We start from the raw sequence: 24,369 nt of genomic DNA on the forward strand, positions 1-24,369 counted from the left end.
TCATTGCCATGAAGTCAAAGCTGACTCATAGCAACGCTATGGGATAGAGCAGAAATCTCTGGATTAATACTGAAACTGTCACCCTTTACAGGAGCAAAGAGCTTCCTCTTTCTCCCATGTTAATAATAAATAATTTTAAATATATCATGCATTATATAAAAGCATATAATGTACCAACTCTGTTGGTGATGGCCAGTTTCTGAAATTTTTCTCCAAAGAGGTTACTTGGCACAGAAAAAAGAAGAAGTAATGCGATTTGTGTGTTAGGCCATTGAATGGGCAATGGCTAGGTCACTAATTTACCCAGGAGGAACTTGGGCCAAATCCTTAGTTTCTCTTTATTTACTCATTCTTCCTAAATGATAGTGATAAATTATAGTATGTCTAAGTATGCCTAAGATTATTTCTTTTTCTAACATCTTAAGGTTTTATCATTTAATTGTGCCATCTTCCAATTATAATTCTCTGTCAAACTAAAACAAAACAAAATAGATCATAATCCTTCCTTCTCGTGTTGGCAAGATTAATGTAAACCAATTTGAGGAACACCCACATGATGACATTCACAAGTACAAAATAGAGCGTTATTAATATCAACAAATTCATTGTCTACTTGAATCAAATTAACTGAATCCTTGCCAAGCGTTCTTCTAACTTTGCTCAAGTATCCCAGCGTCCTGACGATCTTTGTCCGCACACAGACCCACAGGCATATGCGGTCATCACCAATATACAGGGTTCTCCTCCTCATGGGCTTTTCCTCTTCCATCTGCCATCCAAGACCTTTCCACGGATGCTGTTTGGCTGTAATATTTAAGAATAGGAAAAAAGACCTCTTTCCTGTCGAAGAGCATTTGGGGGAAAAGCATCTGTTTTCAGCACCTCGCCTTTGGCCAAAGGGTCTCACACCACCTGCTGCTTCCTGCATTCCCAAACTCCAGTTCCAGCTAGCTTTCCTGGAGAAATGGAAAACCTTGGGAGGGAGGGGGCTAAGGCTAGTGCAAGCAAGAGGCGGGGAATGAGGCATGGGAGGCAGGAGGAGGCGTGGCCCGACTTGGTGCCTTCAGGATAAATACGGAGAACTGGGTGTCGGGTGTAGAGAGAACTCCGGAGGCAAGCCTGAGCTGAGCAGCACCGAGGACAGCGCCCGGCCGCCCAGCCTCACCCACGCTCAGCTCCTCCTTCACTCCACACTCGCACGGACCCGCGCACACTCGCAGGCGCACACCCGCTGTACAATGGCAGAATCCCACCTGCAATCACCCCTGATCTCAGCCTCACAGTTTTTCGAGATCTGGCTGCATTTCGACGCTGACGGTAATTATCTTTTTAAGTGTTTAAGATCCGTTTCCTCCCCTGTCCCTCTTTCCTGATCCCCTTTTCTTCCCCCCACCCCTTCGTTTCTTCCTCCCTTCCCCCCGTCTTATCTCCTTGGGTACGCGCCAAACCATCAACCTGAAAGTTTACATTGCTTCTGTGTAATCCAAAAAACCTTAACTTCTCTCTCTAGAAATGGTAACAGTAAATGGGAGGCAGAGAGGGGGAGTGGGGTGGGGATGGGAGGACGCCAGAGCCAGCACCGGAGGGTCTGGTCCCTCAAAGTTTCCTTGGCTTCCTTCAGAACCCCAACATCCCCCCTTTGCCTTCAAGGTAGCCAAAGTTCTCCAGCCGCGAGGGGAACCTTCATTGCGACTTTTAGCAATGTCGAGGCGTGAGAAAATAGTTCCGAGTTCCCGGGAAAATAGTAATCCTGGAAAGCGAACAGGGAAGAAACTCTGAAGATGTTTGCAATCTGGCTGCCTTTGTCTTTGCAGGGAGTGGTTATCTGGAAGGAAAAGAGCTACAGAACTTGATCCTGGAGCTCCAGCAGGCACGGAAGAAGGCTGGATTGGTAGGTTCGAGATTGGGAAGGAGGGAAATGAGAATAATAAGACCTTCCACCGTAAAATAACAAACATCCTTCAGCTTGTCTACAGAGCCTACAAATTCAAGTGGTTCTTGGTGAACGTAAACTTGTATTGACTGCCGTCTGAAAGAAAGAGCGTCCTTCTAAATCGGTAGTAGGGGAAGAGGGGGGTAGAGAGAGATTTCCTAAAGGGAAATGCCTTACGGTCTGAAACCGGAGCTTTTCAAATATGTATTTCTATACTTGTACTTTCTTAAATAGCTCTTAAAAGGAAAGGGTGGGTGTGTGAAATCCTTTCGCAGATCATCACCTCTCCCACCACAGAGTTTGTTAGGTAATTCTTAACTTGCACTGTATGAGATGCGAGGGGGTGGAGATACATTTCTGCCCCTTGGTGGTCAGGAAACAGATCTGCACACGACGACGGTGCTCTGTCCTCTTGTCAGTGAGGATGGCTGGGATGGCGATAAGATGAGCAAATGTCCTCTCCGTGATCCACCTCACGGAACACATTAGACAGCTTACAACATAGTAATGGTGACGAAGTTACCAAGAAAAGGTCTTCGTTTCTGTGGAAACAGAAACCCCAAAGTTAGAGATAATAAAAGTAAAAGCTTCATATATTCATATATTTTTTAAGCAACGTGATTCTCTAATGGGGAGGAATATGTGTGATTTAAACTAATAGCTAAACAAACAAACCTTTAATTAAGTAAGAAGGTGACTACTCTCACTAATTCTGAATAGCTTCCTTTGGGTTTGCATTTACCCATGGAGAAAAACAAAAGGCGGTCTGAGTTCAAATAAAATATGATCAGCTTTAAATGTAGGCAACAAAGTTGTATTGAGGAAAATAGGTTTAAAAACAATCCACTAGTCTATTGAGGTTTAGGTCACAGTGCCTTTCAGAAGGCAATGTCGCCTGCTAGTATTGGCCTTCAGCCTTTCTGCCTATAGTTAGAGATTTGACATTGAAAGGAAAATCTATGCACCCAGAAGACTGTTTAATAGATCATCACCTTTAGCTCTGAGTTTTATATGTACACAATTGGCTAATAGAATTATCTTTTGTTTTTCTAAATTGAATATTGTGTGATACACATCTCTGCACAGCATATTTAAAGGAATCTCAAAGGGCTATAAATGTACTATTATGCATTATTAAACTATCAGTTGCTAAAATCATTCACAAAATTGATTTAAAACTGAGAGTTCCCTAGGGATTGCTTTATCCAGATTTAATGTTATATAACTCTAGAAATAAAATCTGGTGATACAAAATAAAATAGAAAATATTGTGTTCTACTTTTTACTCTCCACATTCTTTCCTATCATGTGTACTATATAAGTAAATTTGTTCAATATCATTGTATTTCTATGTATCTTGGACCAAGAAAAAAGCAAATCGCTTCCTCATTTAAATACATGGTTAAAGTATCTTGGTGAAAAAAAATCTCATTTTCCATAACATTTAGAACTAAAAGCAGTAAAGATGCTTCAAGGTGCTAAATAATTTCCTTTTAAAAGACAATTTTAAAATAAGTTTTCAAAGTAATTATTAATTTTAATTGAGATTTCTTTTATCATAGAAATTTAAATACTTAAAACAAAATTTCTGAAATGGCTTCTTCTCTGATTTTAATATTTATGACTTTCTGTAAATAATGTCTGTATGTGGAAGGGTTTGTTTTCAGGGGGGTGGGATTAAAGAATTCAGAGCTCACTGTTTTCAGCAGCCAAGCCTCAAATGGTAAGACAGTTGAAGCTCCGACTATTAAATTATAATCCTTCATACTAAACAGGCACAGTTGAAGAATTATATCAAGTTGGTTTAAACCTGATTTTCTGATTACTTGTTTTGATTTTGCTTAAATTCTGCTTAGTTAAAATTTCAACCAATCTGTGGATCAAACGTTTCATGCAACCGACATTTTCACTATACTACCAACTCCGTTGTATTTAGCCTGTATTTGCATTTTATTTTACCATAAAGGCTGAATCTATAAACCAGGCTCCTCAACATTTCATACTATATAGCATACCTCATTTTATCAATGGAAAAGTGCTTGGCTTTTTATATTCATAATATAAAATAATGTCAATAATATTAAATATGAGAGGGCTTAAAAAGCTTTGTAGAAAAATTACGTTATATTTGAATTCCATCTTTCCATGTATTTTTTGAACCTCCCTCATATAAGTGAATATAACATTAATGAAATACAACCAATAGATTTTCAAAGACTATCTGTTTACACTAAATATTAATCTTTACATTTGTATTCATTTTTATAAAACTTTAACTATTTATTACTATTATTATATATTTATACTGTTTAAAACATTGATCTCATTATAATTATCACCCAGAGAGTTCATAAACTAAATGTGAAGTCTATTTGCTTATATTACACCTTCTTCCAGATTTAAGAATAAATGCTTGGTTTTCTGTTACTTTAAGGTATGTATAAAACACTAAAAACTAGTAGTCTCAATATTGCCCATAAAATTTTTAAAAAATAATTTCTTACAATTGTTTCTATAATAAAATATAATACATGCAAATTTCAATTATCAAGAGTAAATGAGGTTTTTACAAAAGACTACCATATAATTAAATTATTTTGTTACCCTTGTTACCTTAATTATCCTAAAGGTATTTACATCAGATCAAAACAGATTTCATAGTACTAGTCATAATGATTTTTAGCTTCAACATAGCCCTTAAATTATTATATTAATCTATCTCTCCCTAGTGTATGTCTGTGTGGTAGATAACATCACCTTCTTAGTAATGTTGAACACTGAGACCTTAATTTACTGTCCAAGGACACAGAGTAGGGCATTGGTAAGAGCTGACCTATTTTAAATAGGCTTCAGCTAATGCAACAGGGCTATCTTAAATGGGCTATGTTGGAGACTCATGGGTAAACACTCAACTTTCTTAATATTAGTTCTATGTTCATATCACTAGTACAGAATTCATAGCTCTCTAAACTGTCAGTATGTGGAGAGCTTATATAAGCAAGAGAAGGGGTTAAAAAACAAGCCAAATGAAAAGAAAGTATTAATTTGGTCAATCTTATCCACGTCTCACTGTACTAAAATACAGGGAAGAGCGAATATCAAAACAAAGACAAGGCAAAAACTGGAAAACTCCTGGAGTTACTACTGGTAGCAAAGATCTTTAGCATACATAGTCAGCAGCATAAAACAAACCCACTTTTTTTGCATGTATCTGACCAAAGCGCAAATTGATCGAGCCATTATCTGACGTATCTTTCTCATCTGATTTTCTAGCTTACTTAATTAATGCCACTTCGATGCTAAAAATATTCTTTGATGACAGTCACTCTTCCACGTTTACATTTTTCACCTGTCCAAAATGAAGTCATTTGTTGTTACCCATCACAAATGAAATATTATGGTAGAGGGTAGAAGAGGAAAATATAGAAGATAGTATACTAATGTAAAAGAATAGTTAGTGAAGAAAGCAATCTTTAAAGTGCATTAACAGTGATCATTATATTTAAATTCACTAAAGGTTATGAATAGAATGATTCTATGTTTTCAAAAAAGCCAGCACATTGTCAAACTAGTCATAGAAGATAAGTAGGAGGGATTGATTAAAAATAAGAAGTATCATTATAATGTTTTCATTTATAATCATAAACATCATGTATCAGTTATGCCCTTAATTTTCATGAGAATAGCTCATTAAGCATGTGTAATTCCAAATGGCTAGATCTTTTTGCAATGTGTTAGTAACATGGCCACAGGCAGAGCTGCTTTGTTTTTACAAGCATCTTTATTGCTTTTACATCATTTTAGGAGTTATCCCCTGAAATGAAGACTTTTGTGGATCAGTATGGGCAGAGAGATGACGGAAAAATAGGAATTGTAGAGGTAAGAGATTTATGAATTTTTCTGAAATATAATTTAACAAAGGTGCTTATTTTTCCTGAGTAATGTATTATCTTCTGTTCAGAAGCATAATATTAAAAGTGACTCAGAATAAAAGAGCCCTGGTGAGAATGGAGTTGAGTGGAGGGCTGCTGACACAGTTCGGCAGCTGGTTGGAAACCACCAGCCGTTCAACAGGAGAAAGACGAGGCTTTCCGCGCCTGGGATGATTAGCAGCTTGGGAACCCCACAGACAGTTCAACTCTGTCTCTGAGGGTCACTATCCATCGGAACCCACTGCTTGGCAGTGGGTTTTGAAGAGCTTGCCTAACCTAGAGTCTAAATTGAGTACATTAGAAGATGAGACCCGGAGAAATGAAATGGTTTGCTTCTGGTCATGCAACTGTTGGCTGGCACAGGTGCAGTTAGAAGCCCAAGTCCCCAAATTCTGGATAAGAGTTTTTTTCCCTTGAATTGCCCAGCCTTATGTTAATAAAACCCCCACCAAGTACATGATGAATGGTATTTCTAGTCACCTAACAAGAGAATGTTCTATAAAGACATATGCAATTCCTCTGGTGATGTCATGACAAAAAGCCTGGTTTCAAATGCTCTACTTTTGACTGACAGTTGGCCTTATTATAAACATAAGGCCTTCACCAAAGTGAGCGAATGTTTAACTGTAATAGGCACAAAAGGAAGCCTGGTGGTTACACATTGGCTGCTAACCACAAGGTAGGCAGTTCAAGCCCACCAGCGACTCCTCAGGAGAAAGATGAGGCTTTCTCCTCCTGTTAAGAGTTGTAGTCTCAGAAACCCACAAGAGGAGTTCCCCCTCTGTCCTTTTGGGTCACTGTGACTTGGAATGGACTCGAGGCAGTGAGTTCATTAGTTCGACCAGGCACAGAATTCTTTTACGTCTTAAACAGTGAAACCCACGGGGCACAGTGAACGGTGTGACCCTTTGCCTGGGCACGCCTACCCCTGGGTGTGCTGCACCCCTCGAGGCTTTTCCGAATGGGCTCCAGTACATGTCTTTTCCTTCTTTTTGCTTAAAAAATAGATAGATGATAGATAGATAGATAGATAGATAGATAGATAGATAGATAGATAGATAGATAGATAGATAGATAGATAGATAGATAGAAAAATTTAAAACCATGGATGTCATAGCTGGCCTTTCAACGGGAACTTTCTGTGTGGAGGCCGACTTCATCCAGGAAGTCTAAATCCAGGAAACAAAACCTAGAGCATGCCTCATTTCTCCAACTGTGTGCTCTCAGACGTGTGCAAGCATTGGTGTTCACATGTCCTTTTGAAAACAGGGCCATTTCAACTCCTTCCTATAACCTACTAGAGAAAATGAAGGAAAGCTTTTTCCAGAAAAGTTCATAGGATCATGTTTTTAAGGTGTCATATTGCAATCATAAGTATGTTCTTAATCGAGTGTTCTCGGTGCACACAGCTCATGAAGTTTTCTGGCTGTCAAAAACATTTAGTCACAATTTACCTTTGATTCAGAGAACTAACCTGGTTTTAATATAATCAATCTTATAGGACACTGGTGATGCTTATTTTTAAATAGCTATGACAAAGAGAGTTATGGAAGGACATACTATTATTATCCTTGCAATTAAATTTCTTCCCTGGGGTATACACTTTCCCCTTTTCCTATCGTATCTCATTACTATATAAATAGGTAAATTAATGGTAATGGGACTTATAAAATTAGCATAGAAGCTAACTAATCAGAAGATGATATCATGATGAATAAGAAAATAATGTTAAAAATGGACAAAAATGACATGAGCTCAATCTAATTATTCAACATGAATGGGAAAATCTAAAATCAGTGAAGTTATGTTTTAGGAGTTTTGCATACTTTCTAATAACTGAGGAAGGTGGTTGTCACCCTACATTTAATGTATTTCAACTTGGAGGGGTATAATGACCTCAGTTCTTTATTCTAGTTAATTTCTCCAGAGGAAAGTCGGTTGTGAGGTAATGTAAAGGGCATGATGAATCCAATTCACATGGCTTGTACATGCTTAAAGGATAGCTAGATAAATCTCTTTTGAATCTATGTTTTACAATATTTAATATAATTTGATATTTCATGACTGTATATTCAGAAAATGATTTCAGGTCTAATTTGAATAAGAAACTAAGGGTTACTCAACAAATTCCTTGCTTTGAACATTTGATGAAAGAAACTTCCCCAGAAGTTTGAGAGGGGAAAATTGTCATAGGAAAGAGATTTTCTAGAGAAGGAAAGATCGGGAGCAGGAGAAAGTTAGCAAGTTAATACAGGTTGCAATGAAGAATTAAGGAGCTTTATTATTTACTATTTTAAAAAATAATTTACTCTTATATGAGATATAATTTAAGTGCAACCAAAATGCAATATCTCATTTGATCCTTATAACAATAAAAAAAGACTAACTATAAGATGAGTATCTATGTTATAGGCAATGAACCTCAGGAAACCTGATGTCAGAGACAAATAATAGTAATAATACAGTCAGAACCCAGCCAGGTTCCTCTAAAATACTCTATTTTTTTATAAGATATAAAGCATGCATTTTCTGCCTTCAATGAAAAAACATTCAAGCCTGGGTTGATCAATTACATATGGCAAGGGTTTTAGTCTGGTTCCAAAAAAAGATGCACTAAGTATGTAAAAGTGATTTGGTCAAAACACTTGAGACCCAATTTGGGCACGACTTTTTAGATAAGCAGAATTAGAAAGAGTTTGGAGGGAGTGACATGAGACGCAGGAAAATTAACAAGAAAGGCTCAGTGTTCTAGGGCATGAAATGCTTTACTAAGCAGAACCTGTAAGAAGAATTACTCAAAAAAAATCATCTTTTAAAGATGAAGCCATTGAAACTTAGAAAGATTGAATGATTTGTTCCAGGTCCACTGACAAAGCATGGCCAAGTAGAAACCTAAATGTGTGTCTGATTACAGAGCTCTTCTCATAACCTCAGTTATCTGCTGGAGAACGGGGGTACCACTGCAGTAGTTCAGATGCATGATGACTCAGTCTAACAAATCCTCCAGAAACCCACGGCAATCCAGTCACTTCTGACTCACATCAACCCTGTAGGACAGAGGAGAACGAAGGTGTTGAAACAGGAGTGAAAGGAGGTTAAAAAAAAAAAGCAATCTGAAAACTATTAGAGAAAAAAATTAACATTACAGAACAGATGGAGAAAATGAAGACAGGGAGAAGAGCAAAGGCCTAAAACTATTCTGCGCCACCAAGTGCCACGAGGCAGTTATAGTAAAGTGACTTCGTTCTTGCTAACTTCCAAGCTGATATCGGTGCACTTTCTAAGAGTCTCTGTGCATAAGGCACAAATACACCCCCTACCCCCAATCAGGTATGAAAGAACAGAAAACTTCCTGTTTTCCAAAATTTGTAATGATCTGATTTCTCATGTCAAGCCCACCATAACTTTGGCATTCAAAGGGAACAGAGAAGTTGGATCTGTAGGCTAGGCCCCTTTCAGTACCGGTGTTCATGGACTCAATCCAAATCCAGTGAAAGTGGGCAAATGAGGAGCGTACAGCCTACCTTCCTGATGGAACAGGCCCAAACAATATGGTTCTAATTGAAATGCTGCTCCAAAAATTGGAAAATATAAAAGGGCTTCAAAAATTTGAAGAATTTCATTATCCTCCCCTTCAATATTTCCACTTAGTTTTTGAACCCACACCGCCCCCTTCCCCCGCCACCCACCCACCCACCGTACTCCATAACGTGGCTAATGTTCAAGTTCTGGCCTAATGAAGTTGACAGACATTTTCCAGCATCATGCCATCTCAAAAGGTGCAAGAGGGAGGCTAATGAGCAGATGGGATTTCTTTGTAATTTTGTGTCCTTAAAGTGATTTTAAATACATAGATACAGTTCTGTAATAGAGTGTTCATAATCCAAAGTGGAAGGATTCAAAGCCTAAAGTGTGAGAAGCTGGTTTGCAGAAGGCGACAGATGACAGTGAGAGCCCAGGACCCCTCCATGGGAACTACACAGGAAAGAAGCCTCGTGGTCTCCTCTGTCCACCACTGAAGGAGAAGAGGAAAGTGGTCACTATACTGAGTGCATTAGAGAGTTGAATATAGACGATCAAAGGCATAAATTTGACTTGAACAGTTAAAACTTTGTCAGCAGATCCCTTTGATGATGCATGCTGGACCTGATCTGGTTTCCAAAATGTTCAGTATTTTTGGTTTGTATTGTTTGATTTGGTTTTTGTTTGTACATATTAAGGTGTATCCTAGAGGGGCTAGGTCATTTGGGGTCACCTTCATGAAGATGTATTATGGTTTTTTTTCATTTTTCAGTATATGAAACCCATGATTAATGAACCTAACAAGAAAAAAAAATGAGCACAAACTAGGACGACTAAAATTCCAAGATAATTTAACAACCACCGTAACAGTCAAAAAAGGATCTAAATGCATTCAGGCTTATACTCTGTTGCAGAGAAAGCTAAATAAAACAAGTAAAGATGAAAATGGAATGATTTAGCAGATTTTTCTTCTCTGATGTTCACATTTGTCTAGCTAGTTCCCTTAGCTGGGTGTCAAACCTGAGAGCTTTCCTCCCGATGCTTTTAGTAATGTGTGGGCACCTGCCATCCTCTCACTCAGCCTCATTGTTCAGATTGGCGGGTCAGTGCTTCCACTGAGGAGAAAAAATAGATCTAGAAGCTATTTTAACCCTAAACGGTAACAGCCCTGCCAGGGAAGCAAGCACTTCTCTAGCCTTTTCCGCTTTTCTTCTACAGTATGTCTGAGGCTGAGTTTAGCCGGGGTGAGTGTAATTTTCCCCTGTGAACTACTTTCCACTTCCGAATTTGGGGAAATGTCTGACAGTGGTAGCCATTTAAAGACTTTGCTCTGGTGAGGGATTTTAAATTATTTATCAGAGAAACTTTTGGGATGGAAGATTTGAATGGAGGGTGATAAAGGTAAGGGACGACGGACCCCAAAACATGAACGACAGGATGATTTGCTTCAACTCTGGCTCAAGCCATCAGCTATGTGATAAGAGTCCAGTTAACATCCTGGAGCGTCTGTTTTATCAGCAGTGAACAGGGATGACACTAGATTAACTTCTCAGTGTTGTTATGAGCATGGAGAGTAAACGAGATAGCACAGCCAAGAAGACAAATGAACCCAGGCACACTGAAAACAGACAATAACTGTACATATTTGCTATCCTTTGTTTTTCAGTAACATATTGAAAATATGTACTATTCTGTAGAATGTCAAGATTTTTAGCCACTTCTTGTACAGTGTCAAATTCACATTATTAAACTCAATTAGAACTAAATTTATATGAAAATTATTTGCCTTCTACATAACTGAAAGATCAGTGGCTTGGACCTACCCGTGACTACACAGGCAAAGAGCTGGCGATCTGCTGCTCTGATTATTACAGCCCGGGAAGCCCTGTGAGCCGGGGTCTTCTCTGCGAGGGAAAGCCACAGCGGGCCTGAATCAGCTTGATAGCACACAACAGCAGCACATCCCCTGAACTCACCTTTTCACAGGGTAGAAAAAAATGTCTCTCATTTCTAAGTTTTTAAAAAGTGAATGATCTCCTAAAGTAGGTTGAAGGAGGCTTGTGCATACCATGACAGCCTAGAAGACTTAGGGATCGTCACGTCCACTTTGTTATCTATGTCTCCCGTTATGTTACTCTTCCTGCATGCGCTCCTTGAACCTAGGACTTAGCTTGTTCATTGTTTTATCTTTGAAACTGTGTTTACCCATCTGCTTCTCTGGAAGTTACATATCAGCAATGACTGTGAATTCCCAGTATCCAGCAGGATGCCTTGTAGTTAGTAGGTTCTGAATCTCAGGTGAATCTCAGAATATGGGATTTCAACCTATTTCAAAACCAAGACAAGGGATTCATGTTATAGATAAGATTAGAAGAAAGATGTTAAGTTCTCCGTCATCAGTTCCTGGGAAGCAGATTCTGAGTTGAAGATTAGCACAGATTTATTAGGAAGTGTTTTTGGTGGTACAGTGCTTAAAGTGCTCATCTACTAATTGAATGGTTGGCGGTTCAAACCCACAAGCAACTCATGGTAGCTAAAAATGCGGCAGTCTGCTTCTGAATGACTACAGCCTTGGTAACCCTATGGGACATGTCTGTTCTACAGAGTCGCTATCAATTGAAATTGGCTCAATGGCCACAGGTTGGTTTGGGTTCTTGGAATCAATACCTGTGGAGGGAAGGGAGGGGAAAGGGAGAGGACAGGGACAAGGCAAAGGGTTATGATAACACAGACCCAACAGAGGCCTCAACTGGTCCTTCAGTGAGCTCTGCAGCCGGGGTCACCCTTCAGAAATGCTTCGGGTTTTGTGCAAGAGGGTGGGCCTTGACATTCCCAGGTGCGTCAGTTCTTGTTGCAGCATAAAGCTCTCTTCAGAGCAGACAGTTCCCAAAGAGTACTGACAGCTGAGGGCTGCCTGCCAGCAGCACCCCCAGCACCAGAAGGGCGCTTTGGGTGGCATGTAGCAGTGCTTACCCCCCTCTGTCGTGAAGATGGGACTTGAATTACAGCCAAACTTGTGAGCGCTGGAACGCAGCGGGGTTGCCTTATTTTCTCTGGCCTCTCAAGTTTCCCACCTTTGACGAGGTACAATTTGACCATGTTTCTAATGCTTGTTTTAGTGGAAAATAAAGAAACTTTTCTCGTCTGATAGGTGTCTGCCTTACACGGATTCCCGTTTCCACAGGCTGTCTTGTAGCTCTTTAAAAACCATGTTTCCCGGTCTTCGGAGCCATGAAACCATGTTTCCATGTTTTGTTGAGTTGGATAAATGGCCAATTGTCTTCATTTGTTGTTTTAGTGAAATATTTACAGATGCTAGGCAAAGAAAAAGAGCCCTGATGGCATGTTGGGTTGCTAACCACAGGTCAGCAGGTCAAAACCACTAGCCACTCCAAAGGAGAAGAATGAGGCTATCCACTTATATGAAGGGTTATCGTCTTGGAAACACCCAGTTTCCGAGGCCAGTATCTTCCCTGTCCTATAGGGTCACTATACGTCAGAAATGACTGATGGCAGTGAGTTTGCTGTCTTGGTTTTGAGAAAAGTAACAGTAAATAAGATACATGACTTCAACCTCAAATAGTGTTCTAGACTGGTAGAGAGGCCACCAACTATGAAGAAGGTTGTTTTTCTTCTTCTTCATTCTTCCCAACAGTTTCATTAGCATATAATTCACATATCATACAATTCAATAGCTCAATCACATGAAGGATTATACAATTATGACCACAGTACATTTTAGAACATTTTTTATCAACCTTGTACTCATCATTATTAGCTCCAAATTTCCCTCAAACCTTCTCTGGAACCATTAATCCAGTTACTGTGTCTACAGATTACCTATCCTGGATCCCAGTGACAAGCAACCAGTTCTCATATGTGAAACTGAGAAGGATTCTCCTTATGATCACATCTACCTGTACCTATCCCATGAATTTTCTTTTCTCGCTTCTCCAACCAATCAAAAAGTTGGGAGAGTTTATAAAAAAGCAGAAATGCAGCCCGAGAATTACGAAATCCCTAATAAGCTCGGGTCCGGTGGCATTTGGATACTCGCAGGAGCAGCAGTCAAGAACCCTAGTTGAATGGAGGATTGTATGTGAGGCTGCTAACTGACGGTCAGCAGTTTGAGTCCACCAGTCACTGTATGGGAGCAAGACAGGATTTCTGCTCTCCTAAAGATCTGCAGCCTCCGACACTCACAGGGGCAATTCTACCCTACCCAGTGGACCCAGAATTGACTCGATGGCAATGAGAGCACAGAGGAGAACAGCAGTGACTTAGCAAACTCTGAGAACAAAGGCAATGTACTTAAATCTGACTACACAAGCTCGTTGGCAGTGCATAGATCTACATATAACATAGGACAAGCGCATGTGGAACCTTAAAATAGATGCTTTATCTATGTCCAATATAGCTGCATCCTATCCATACATGTTCATTACTTCTCATGTTTAAATTCTTTAGTCATTTTATAATCTTTTTTTTCATTAATAATATCTTTGAATCAAGATAGTGCGGTGTTCATTTTAACATTACAGTTGAATGAAATCACTGCAAACTAATATGTTGCAGGATATAATTAGCATTTCAGGGTTTGGTTCTTTTTTGGGGGCGTTGTTTTGTTTCTTTTTTTTTTTTTTTGGTAGAGTAAAACCAAGTGGCACCCTAATGATAGGGGCAAAGAAACAAACATAGGCATTAGATATGAAGAGAAATTTTGCCATCTCTATACTTGTCTGTTCCATGGACCGCTGAGCTTCGTGTGAGTGACAGAAACTTTAATTTGTGAAACAAAGATGATTAAAATTCACAGGATGTTGCATTTGACCATTTCTTACTAGCTCATCTTTTTATTACTTCCTATTTTTTCTGTTTTCATTAACTCAATGAATTTAAGTAAGTAGGGTTTTTTACAGGGAAATTTACTTTCTTTTGCTCATGTCCCCCCATTCGTTATTAAAATTTAGCCATATAGACACAGTGAAGAATGTAAAAACTGACTCATTAAAAATTATGCTAAGTAGGTATTTTTAATGAAGAAAAAGTACCAACCAATGTGCAAGCATTTAAGTCAGGCTCACACTCTGCTGGGCAACACACTGCGTATTCAAAGAGTGCCAACAAGGAATATTCTCGGTAATTCCTGAAACTGAGAGTCTGGGGAGACCCTCTCCAAAAACGTACGTTGACATCTGACAGCTGTATTTCTGGTTCCTACAACAAACGCTGTATCCCATTATGCCACCCTGATCAGATGCTCAGCATTACACGGAGCCCTCTCAGATATGGGCACACACCATGCGGTTCTACCGGTCCATCTGCTCTTCACAATCCCATCCTCTTTCTCTTGTATGTGTTTTCACCCTCTTTGAGATGGTGCTTTCTTTTTATTCATTCTTGATTCCTCTTCTTCTTCTTTTCTTCATAAGAGCCCTCCCTCCAACTCACTTGCCTTCCCTCATTTCCTCCTTTGAAAGGAACGTCCTTTTGTGGAAAATATTACTCTAGACAGGGCAGGGCTCTATGAAGTGTCAGCATGGCTACTTCTCCTCTACCAAGACCTCTCTGGTCCCAATGCGCACACCAACCTTCCTTTAGCAACCTGTTCTCCAGGTACAGCTTTCGAATCCCTGCTTAGTTTGAGAATGTAAACTGTTTACACAGCTACTTTCTCTTGTAGCCAACTGTCTACAGCATGAGGAGAGAAGGAAGCTCTGAATGAAGATAGAGTCCGTGTTTCAAGGAGTGGAGACAGTTTCTCACACCTGGGCTTTTGTACTTTTTTTCTCTCCTATTATTGTCATTGGCATGTAAAAATCACCAATGGAGCCCAAGAGTGAAGAATAAACAAATCATCAATTACTCTCTCCAGTAAGCATGTTGGTGACTTGATTTATTAAGAATGAACAAAATCCACCAACGTCAGCCACTAGTTAATTCAACTACTCAAACTCATGAGATTTTAGACTCTTCAATAAGAAATATTGTCCTCTTGATTACATTGAATTAAATTATTATTGGGGTGTAATAATCTATGATCCAAGAATTCTAAAGTCACAAGAATGTGCCCTGGTTTTTATAGGCAACACACTTGTATATGCACATACACACACACACACACACACACACATACATACACAAACCTGTTTAAAGATAAAAGGCTGATTACCAAAAAAAAAAAATTGCTGCCAAGTTGTAGTTTTCTATTTTCTCCTTTGGATATATTATCATTTTTGCACAATGATGACCTTTATTTCCAAATCAATAAGAAAATGCTTTCTGAGTGCATCATATGAAACATCCTAATAAGATGTTAGGCCCTTTGCCTAGACTCACCCCCACATGGACTGCCTAGAGTTGAATGGTTCTAATTTAAGACATGGTTTCAAAGATGTAAAAGCAAGATAAGTAAAAGACCATTCTGCAAGGGCATCTGGAAGATCAGACTGCTTGCTCGTAGGGGAGATTGCTGTGTTTTCTTTTAACTCTTAAATGTTTTTAATAGAAACTAATGAATAAAATTCCTCCCTCGCTCCCTCAAAAAATTAAGCCTTTCCTATAATTTTATAGAATGTTTAGAACTTGAACTGAGTTTAAGGTTGATCAAAACTACAGATTTTTGTCCTAAAATCCTAGGATCAGGGTCCATGCTGGAACTTCATAAGACTTATCAATACCTGGAAATAAAATTTAATACAGTATTACATACATTCTTTAATGAGGAAGATGCTTTACTTTCAAGAGATTCCCAAAGGAATTTTGAACTCAGTACAGTTCAGAAACACTGGTTTCTATTTCAACTCTTTATTTTAGTGATGAGGGTACTGGAATCCAGAAATGGCTGAGGGAGTTGATGGGGATTACAGCTAATTAGCTGCTGAGCCAGAAATAGAGTCCACATCTGATGTGGGCCATCAATCCAGCTCCCTACCTCCCCACACTGCAATAGATAGATTATATTAGTCTCAAAATGGGATCTAGAGCCATTTTTCTTTAAAAAAAACCTCATTGAAGTTATGAAATGAGATCTAAAGGGAAATGCCATAGAGCCTGGAAAAGAGAGATCAAAAATAACTCCAAGCCCTGGGTTCACACTGCAGATATACTTTTAGAAGAAGCCAGTTCTTTGAGAACTGTTTTGCTCCTCTTCATGTTGAATTTCCCACTGTTCATTGTGAATTGGCATCTCTACCTTTCTTTCCATGGCTTTACAGTTGGCTTTGGTTGATGGTTCCTTGCATCGTCAGGGCCTTAGAAATGCACACTTTTCTTCCTTTCCCCTCCCTCCCCATTTGTCATAGTTTGGTCCCATCATACATGAAATTTATGACCCTTAAGCGTGCTGTCCTGAAGGGAGACCTCATTGGTGACAGTGAAGAGATGTGAGCAGACTGTGAGTGATCAGACGGGCCCTAGGAAGCGTACCTGCCACAGCCTCCACACTGAGGGAAGAACCAAGCACCATTGGCATGCATGCATTCAAATACGATGTCACTGTCTAAGAACAAAGTACCAGAAAGAGAAAGCTGACTGATATTTTTCCTCTCCCCGTGGTTACGCACTGGGCTGCTAACCTAGGTCAACAGTTGGAAATTCCAGCCACTCTGCCAGAGAAGGATGAGGCTTCCTACGCCCATAAAGTTACAGCCTTGGAAACCCACAAGGGCAGTTTCACCTGTCTATGGCATCCCTATGATTCCAAATTGACTCAATGGCCATGAGTGTAGAGCGCTCTGGGAAGTGAAACTGCTCCTAGAGAAAATAAGGAAGAATAACTCACCAGCAAGTGATACCTGTGATAGAAATTGCCTTGAGAGCTCTTGACAATGGCCTTTCTCTTCCTAAATCTCTTCCAGTTGGCTCATGTATTACCCACGGAAGAAAACTTCCTGCTGCTTTTCCGATGCCAGCAGCTGAAGTCTTGTGAGGAATTCATGAAGGTATGAGAAAGCCATCATTGAATGAGGTCCTCAGAAAGCTGCTCAGAGTATGAAGACTGTTGGGGTTTTTCTAATCTGTTGGTTTTCCTTATTCAAAATGGCGTGCAGACATGGAGGAAGTATGATACAGATCACAGCGGCTTCATAGAAACCGAGGAACTTAAGGTAAGTGAAGAAAACTTGCTCTGAGTTCTCCTGTTTGTTTTTTCAAATACAATTATGAACTGCTAAGGGCTTCAGATCTTTTTTAAAAACCTCCCACAAAAGAAACTAATGTTGAGCAATGGCATATTTTCACCCACTCTTACATATCATTAATGAAGTACTAGATCAAAAAAGAGACGTCAAGTACTTCTTGAAGTTCTGCTCAGCAGTGCAAGAAATTAGCATTCTCCATGGTGAATACAAATTGTTCTCTAAGATAGATGTATCGAAGCACAGATATACCTGTTATATTCAGCCTCGTGGGACAGCCCTTTGATTTGAAAAATGGAATCACAATCTATACATCAAACACCTACATAGAAGAGGAAAGAAATCTAAGGTGCAAGGGAAAAACTAGTCCAATAGACTAATAGGCCACCCAAGCATCGGTCTTTATAACCCTGAGATCAGAACAAGATGGCACCTGCTTCCCACTTCCAACTGCTCTAGAAGGGGTCACATTAAAGGCTTCTGAGAAAACCAGGAGAAAAGTCTGAAGGAAATCTCAAATCATAAAAAAGTTTCTCTATCTGTTCAGACAGTGACTAGTGGAATCTCCTGAGAGACATGGCCTTTAGGTCTGGAAGTGAACTCTCAATTTGGCTCCCTATTGAAACAATAGTTAGGCCTAAAGGAAACAGTGACACCAGTGTAGTGCATAGCCTTTGAGAAAAACAATGACTTCAGACTAAAGGGGCAGCATTTCCTCAAGTCAACACCACGTGCTTTCAAGCTTCAGTCAGCAAGAGTGCCTTTTTTTTGGTTGGGGGCCTGGGGGGTTATGTAGGGAAATATAAGTAGCAAACATCGTTTCCTGGTCATAATTCAAATTGTGTTGTATAAAATTTTAGAGATGGAACTAGCACCTTTGCACCATGGCAAAATTGCTAAAGCGCACTGGGCGGCAGTCTTCTTTAAAGTGTAAGCAATGTAAATACGGAATCACTCAAAGCAACGCTGTTTACAACGTGCTTGCGGCCCAGCAACTGAGAGTCTACAAGGTGGCAATCAGGCTATCGTGTTTCTATTCCATTGCCACAACAGTTTATCTAACGAAGAAAAATGTAAAACAACAGTTTCAAGCTCAAAATAACAACCTAAGCTCATTTTCTATACTGACCTCAAAGTAGTCTAAAGGTCGCCTTCTTTGTTCTAAATTTTATTCCCAGAAAGAGATTTTAAATAGAAGACCTCCTCCCTAGAGAACTTTAAAGTTGGCATTCTTTTTTAATGGATCTTTCAAGCGAGCTAAATTTAAGATGTGTAACACAGTAAAACATCTCTTCCCCACAGATACACCTTTGAATCTCAGAGTCCCAAGGTTTCTCCCAGGCTATTTTTGTGACCACCATTTTAGTCGCTGATGAGGCTTTTTGACCCAATTAATCTCTGACAGAAGCTTCATAAGTTCAAAGATAAAATTCTCCTCCAGCAGTTTCCTTTGAATTTTCCATGTTTCACTCTGGATTTGAAATGGAATGTTTGAAGTGAAAGTAAATTTATCAAACTAGGAAAAATGCCTTCTTCATTAAAAAGAGTGAAGTCGATTCAATTCAAGAGAACTGATACATTTGAGAGAGGAGAGGGAGAATTTAAATTACTGCATAAGCAAAGAAACCCAATTCCTCAATTATATCCAGGCACTGTATCTGCTGTTTTTCCATAATTGCATTAATTCATTTTCTGAACAATAAAGGCATTTCGAATGAACATCACTAGAGAAACTAAAAACTATTATAAGTTTAAGTACTCACACTGTCATTTATGTGGCAAGCCTTTGAATAGCTTTTATTTGATTTATTTCTGTTAAAAAATGAAATCCATTTCTTCACTCCAACTGTCAAACTAATAATCATCTTTTTTCATTCTTCCCACATTAATCTCTATTTTAATATGATTCACATATCCTTCAAGGATTCGATGACATCATCTCTGACCAGCCATTTCCATTTAAAATGTGCAGAAGCATTCTGACAAAGGGCTTCGGACCCGTTGACTTTAAAAGCTAAGCAGATAACCCTCCTGTAAAATAGATTACCAACTGATGCGGAATACAGCTTGGAAGATTGCAAATATACATTTGCAATTAGACCTAGCCTTTATCTGGTTCACTGATGCAGTTCACAAAGCACAGATCGAGGGAGGAGGTTTGTATTTCATATGAAGATGCCTTTCTACAGAAAGGCATCCTTTGAGCCGATTGATCTGAAAAGGGGTTTATTCAGACTTCTACACAGTTCTTAACTTACGTACACATTTAATTGACATCATAAAATGCTTCTCCGCACAGACTTTGAAGGATCCAGTCAGAGGAAAAGGTAAATGCCGTACCTTTCTCTAGTGGCTCCATGGCTGGGATGCTGCCGACAGGACCCGACCTCTTAGTCCCATTTCTAACACCCTTTCTCCACTCTTTCTCCTCAAAAAGAAACTCCCCTGGCTTTCCTGGGGTGTTCCATTTCAAGGCATGCTGAAATGGAAGCAGATTGCACATTATTTATGGCATTTACCTGAATGTTCTTTGCCTTAACAGAACTTTCTAAAGGACTTGCTAGAAAAAGCAAACAAAACTGTGGATGATACAAAATTAGCCGAGTACACAGACCTAATGGTAAGACTGGTCTTGAAAAGATTGTAGCCTAGAGATTATGACGTATGACTGTGTTCTTCGTGATTCCTATGGCTACCAAGCATGTCCTAATAAGCTCTGTTGTGTTGCCGGACTGGTTCAGATGAAAAGTGAAATTACGTAAGGATGCTTATCACAGACAAATGTGATGCTGAGGGCTGCAGGCATTGGCTCTAAGGTTCCGCACACAAACACTTCTTTCTCCTGGAGCTAGGAAATGTTTATCCATCAAGAGATGTATGTTTCTTAAAAAGTCATCGTAATTATATCTCTAAAAATAATTTCTCATGGAAGTTCTGGCCCCATTTTCATCATGGCTTAGGAAACCAGAGGTTGCATCAGAGCTGACTTTCTAGCCTCTGCATTCAGTGAGCTGGAGATCTGAGTATGGAAATCCAAATATGGCCAGCCTGCTTACACAGCAAGTAGTAAAAATAAATTAATGGTATTCTATATGAAATAACCCATTATCCTCGAAGCTAATTCATTTCAAATAGTTGAAGCTTGCTCATCTTGATTCATTACAGGATCAGGGCTACCAAGAAAAAGGCCTTGCCCAAACTCAATTCATTGGCCCCTATTTTGGCATCACTTTAATTACTTATGTTTTGAAATTAAAGCCAGGCTTTAAATAACACAAATGGATACATGGATTGATCCATACCTCAAATGCTATGAAGGTGTGGTGAATTCTTACCCTGTGAATTTAAATAAATAAGCCAATAAAACATAGCTGCCTATCATAAAAACTCCTGTTGTAGATCAATGAAGGGGTTAAACTTTTCAGTTACCTTGAGACACAATCATAAAATAATTTGATTCTGTGTTAGGGAAATAAGGTTTACTTTCTGCTTTTTAGCTTACTTTTACTTAGAGAAAAAGAAAATAACACTTCAAAAACCCAAAGAAACAAAACGAACAAGTCAAACTCAATGCCGTGGAGTTTATTCTGATTCATGGTGACTCCAAAAGACTGAGTAGCGAGCCTCTAGGATTTCATTGTGGTCGTATTCACTAGACAATAGTTTTCATTATAATGCAGAACTGTCCTTTATCATCGTGTTAGTATGCAGGTGGATTTGGGTATACTAATGTTGTAATGTTCAGCTAGATCTAAACTCTGAGTAACTTTTAGATAAGGGACAGTAACCTACATTTATCAGTTTTCTGTTTTGTTCCAATTTTATGGGTTATCTATTTAAAGTAAAGACTCCTTTCCAGGTAGAAATTTGAAGTAGCTTTTAAAAACCACTCAGATGGGAGTTTTGCCCCTGTTGGATTGGCCTAGCATATCTGATTAAATGTCATAAACCAGTTCAAATTCAGGAGGAAGTTAATCAAAAACTAATTAAAATTTAAATATATATTTGGGGAAATATTTCCCTATGGACACTAACTAAACTGTGATCTACTTGTGTAGTACCTTGGAAAAGAGTGTGACAATATTAGAACTTATGTTCAATGAACAATAAAATGTGCTGATATAGAGTCCTGAAAAAAGCTGCCTACTTAGAATATCATACCAAAGAATGCTTTGCCTTTTCTTCCAAAAGAAACATTCCCAAACCTATTTTCAGCATAACCATGATCACTATCCTTCCATTAAAATATCGACCCTTTTGTTAAAACATTAAGCCTTCGTTAAACAAAACTTATTTCACACATTTAATATTCAAATTTAGACTATATTGTATATCTGATGTAGTATTTATATATAACATAGAAAAAGTCATATAACTTTCTCAAATTGTGACCCTGCTTCTCAAATATGACTTTCACAGTGTCGTATCTGAGTGTGATTGAGTGCTGCGTACATAAGTCTAACAGGGGCGTTTCTGAGCATCTAGCACCCAATGGAAAATAAATGTGTTCAAACTTGTTCAAAAGTTCTGTTCACTAAGGATTCATCCACACCCCTTTCTCTTTACTCTATTTTGTAAAGAAGGGAAAATATATCAATGTATGTATTTTCATACCATTTTGGAGGGATTCCAGGGGTACCACATACTGTCAGACTCCTTCCTTCCTTCTCCCCCGCCCCTCTCTCTCTCCCCCACACCCACACTTACAAAACAATGAGGATCGGCTAGAAGCCTGGTAAGGGCCACTTTTATTTTACTGATCGGTATTAGTGTGACAAACATTGGAAATTGACTCAAGTTATATATTGGGAGTTAATCGTATATTCTAGTTTCTAGAATGTTGTCTATATACATATTTGATAATCACTCTTCAGTGGCTAGAATAATGATTCCTATCTTTCAGCTGAAATTGTTTGATTCAAATAATGATGGGAAGTTGGAATTAACTGAGATGGCCAGGTGAGTTTAGAAACCATGCAAATATTACTACAGTAAGCTGACCTTGGGGGCGGGGAAGAACCCCTAAAAACGAATGTATTACTTCAGTGTTTTTCTTTCAAAAGGTTACTACCAGTGCAGGAGAATTTTCTTCTGAAATTTCAGGTATTTAACTTTTTCTCTGCCATAATGCTGTATGTTTCTTGAAAATTCAGAACATGGTAGCTTTACCAGGAGAATCACACCATCTATAATAATAGCATGTGAACTTTTTCTCTCTTTCAGGGAATCAAAATGTGTGGGAAAGAGTTCAATAAGGCGTTTGAATTATATGATCAGGTACACGTTTGCTCTTATCTACGTGAGTCTTTAGAAGAATTTGGGGAATTTCACTAAGGGAAAATGTCTCACAAACTCCAAGTTAAAAGAAAGATAGATAGAGAATTGACACAACGAATGAATGCATTCCTTACTAATTCATTCCAAAATGTTTCATGGTATGGTCCCGACTAGACACACCTTGACTCAAATTCCCCACCACAACGGATCCGCTGTTTGTTAGATTTTGAATAAGGCGCCAAGCCCCTCTGAACTCCACGTTCTTCATTTGTCAACAAGAGCTCATCGCACGGGCCGGACGGACTCACATTTGTGATGACTGACCTCAGCACGAGGCGGTGCTGGGAACACAGAGTCAACAGCGAGCTGGGAAAGTACATAGAACAAGGTGTTTCCAAAATCCAAGTGTTGAGTGAGAGGCAACTTCGTAGCTATTTTGGAATTTCGGGGCAGCTAAACATTTTGAAATCCCCGGATGGGAGCGTCAGTGAAGGACTCAACTGGCTGAAAAGTTGGCTGTCCGCACCTACCCAGCGGCACCTCCGAAACAGCCTTGGTGATCTGCTCCTAAAATGACAACCTTGAATCCCGGTGGAGCAGGCCCACTGGGTGCACAGCGGGGCGCGAACAGAATCAACCAGACCACAAACAACACGGGGGTTTTTGAATTCCCAGGAGTTTAAAGTGTCTGCTAAATAGACCGTGGGGATGTTTCCTGAGTATTTCTATTATTTCCGTTTTATGTCGTGCTCCATTATTGTAGATGGAGTTGATTGTGTGTTTTATTTCTCTGACCCTGTCTGCCTCCAGGATGGAAACGGATACATAGATGAAAATGAACTTGATGCCTTGCTGAAGGATCTGTGTGAAAAGAATAAGCAGGTAACTGGATTCCTCTGACACGTTTTTAAGGAATCCCGCAGCCCTATCCAGAATTAACCGCAATATCCCTCCTAGAGATCTACTGAATGATCCGTCCAGGACGAATCGGTTTCAATTCTTAACTCGATTTGCTACAGCCTAATTCAGTGTAACTGTCATAAAGAGATTTTAAAACAGTCTTATGATTAGTCCATATTTGAATAAGAATTTAATCCAGCTTTTCTTAATGGGTTCATGTAATAAGCAGTTTTCACCCCACCTTTTACCCCTGCCAGTGATTAATTGAATTCCATATTTAACTGGATGACAATGCTGTCTCTGTCTGTGCAGGAGCTCGACATGAATAATATCCCAACATACAAGAAGAGCATAATGGCTTTGTCGGATGGAGGGAAGCTGTACCGAACAGACCTTGCTCTGATTCTCTGTGCTGGTGACAACTAGCCCGGGTGACCACTATCGACTAGCGATACACTGTATCTAAAGAATAACTGTGCACTATCAGGCTGTATTTTCTTTTATATCTGTAAATTTATTTGCATATAGATAATTATTCAGGATGTGTGGCACTTTCTTTTCAGCTTGTTTCTATCCTGTTTGTAATGTACAGTTTTTGTAACTCTATGATTGTTCAAGGAGAATGTCTATGCTTAGGCCAGTCAATATACCCAATTAAAAAAATAAT

The 24,369-nt window shown here is 39.1% G+C and overlaps 1 protein-coding gene across 2 annotated transcripts; it reads left to right on the forward strand.

The window, feature by feature from the left end:
• Positions 1–1,238: 1,238 nt before the first annotated feature.
• CALB1 (calbindin 1) lies at positions 1,239–24,128 on the forward strand. Of its 2 annotated transcripts, XM_075550618.1 has the most exons (11): positions 1,239–1,317; positions 1,815–1,891; positions 5,738–5,812; positions 17,247–17,330; positions 17,439–17,495; positions 20,068–20,145; positions 22,429–22,484; positions 22,589–22,628; positions 22,749–22,802; positions 23,613–23,684; positions 24,015–24,128. In XM_075550618.1, exons 1-11 carry the CDS (start codon positions 1,239–1,241, stop codon positions 24,126–24,128), a joined length of 786 nt encoding a protein of 261 aa, XP_075406733.1. The 2 variants fall into 2 exon arrangements, with proteins under 2 accessions (XP_075406733.1, XP_075406734.1); XM_075550619.1 differs by lacking the exon at positions 5,738–5,812.
• Positions 24,129–24,369: the final 241 nt, after the last annotated feature.

This window comes from Tenrec ecaudatus, chromosome 5 (genome assembly GCF_050624435.1).
Source record: "Tenrec ecaudatus isolate mTenEca1 chromosome 5, mTenEca1.hap1, whole genome shotgun sequence".
Lineage (NCBI taxonomy): Eukaryota > Metazoa > Chordata > Mammalia > Afrosoricida > Tenrecidae > Tenrec > Tenrec ecaudatus.

Excerpts from the sequence above, each read along its gene's own strand:
- CALB1 (XM_075550618.1), top strand. The coding sequence starts at position 1,239 with ATGGCAGAATCCCACCTGCAATCACCCCTGATCTCAGCCTCACAGTTT. Across the intron at positions 17,331-17,438 it reads CTTGTGAGGAATTCATGAAG|ACATGGAGGAAGTATGATAC; the intron begins GTATGAGAAAGC and ends AATGGCGTGCAG. Across the intron at positions 20,146-22,428 it reads CCGAGTACACAGACCTAATG|CTGAAATTGTTTGATTCAAA; the intron begins GTAAGACTGGTC and ends CCTATCTTTCAG.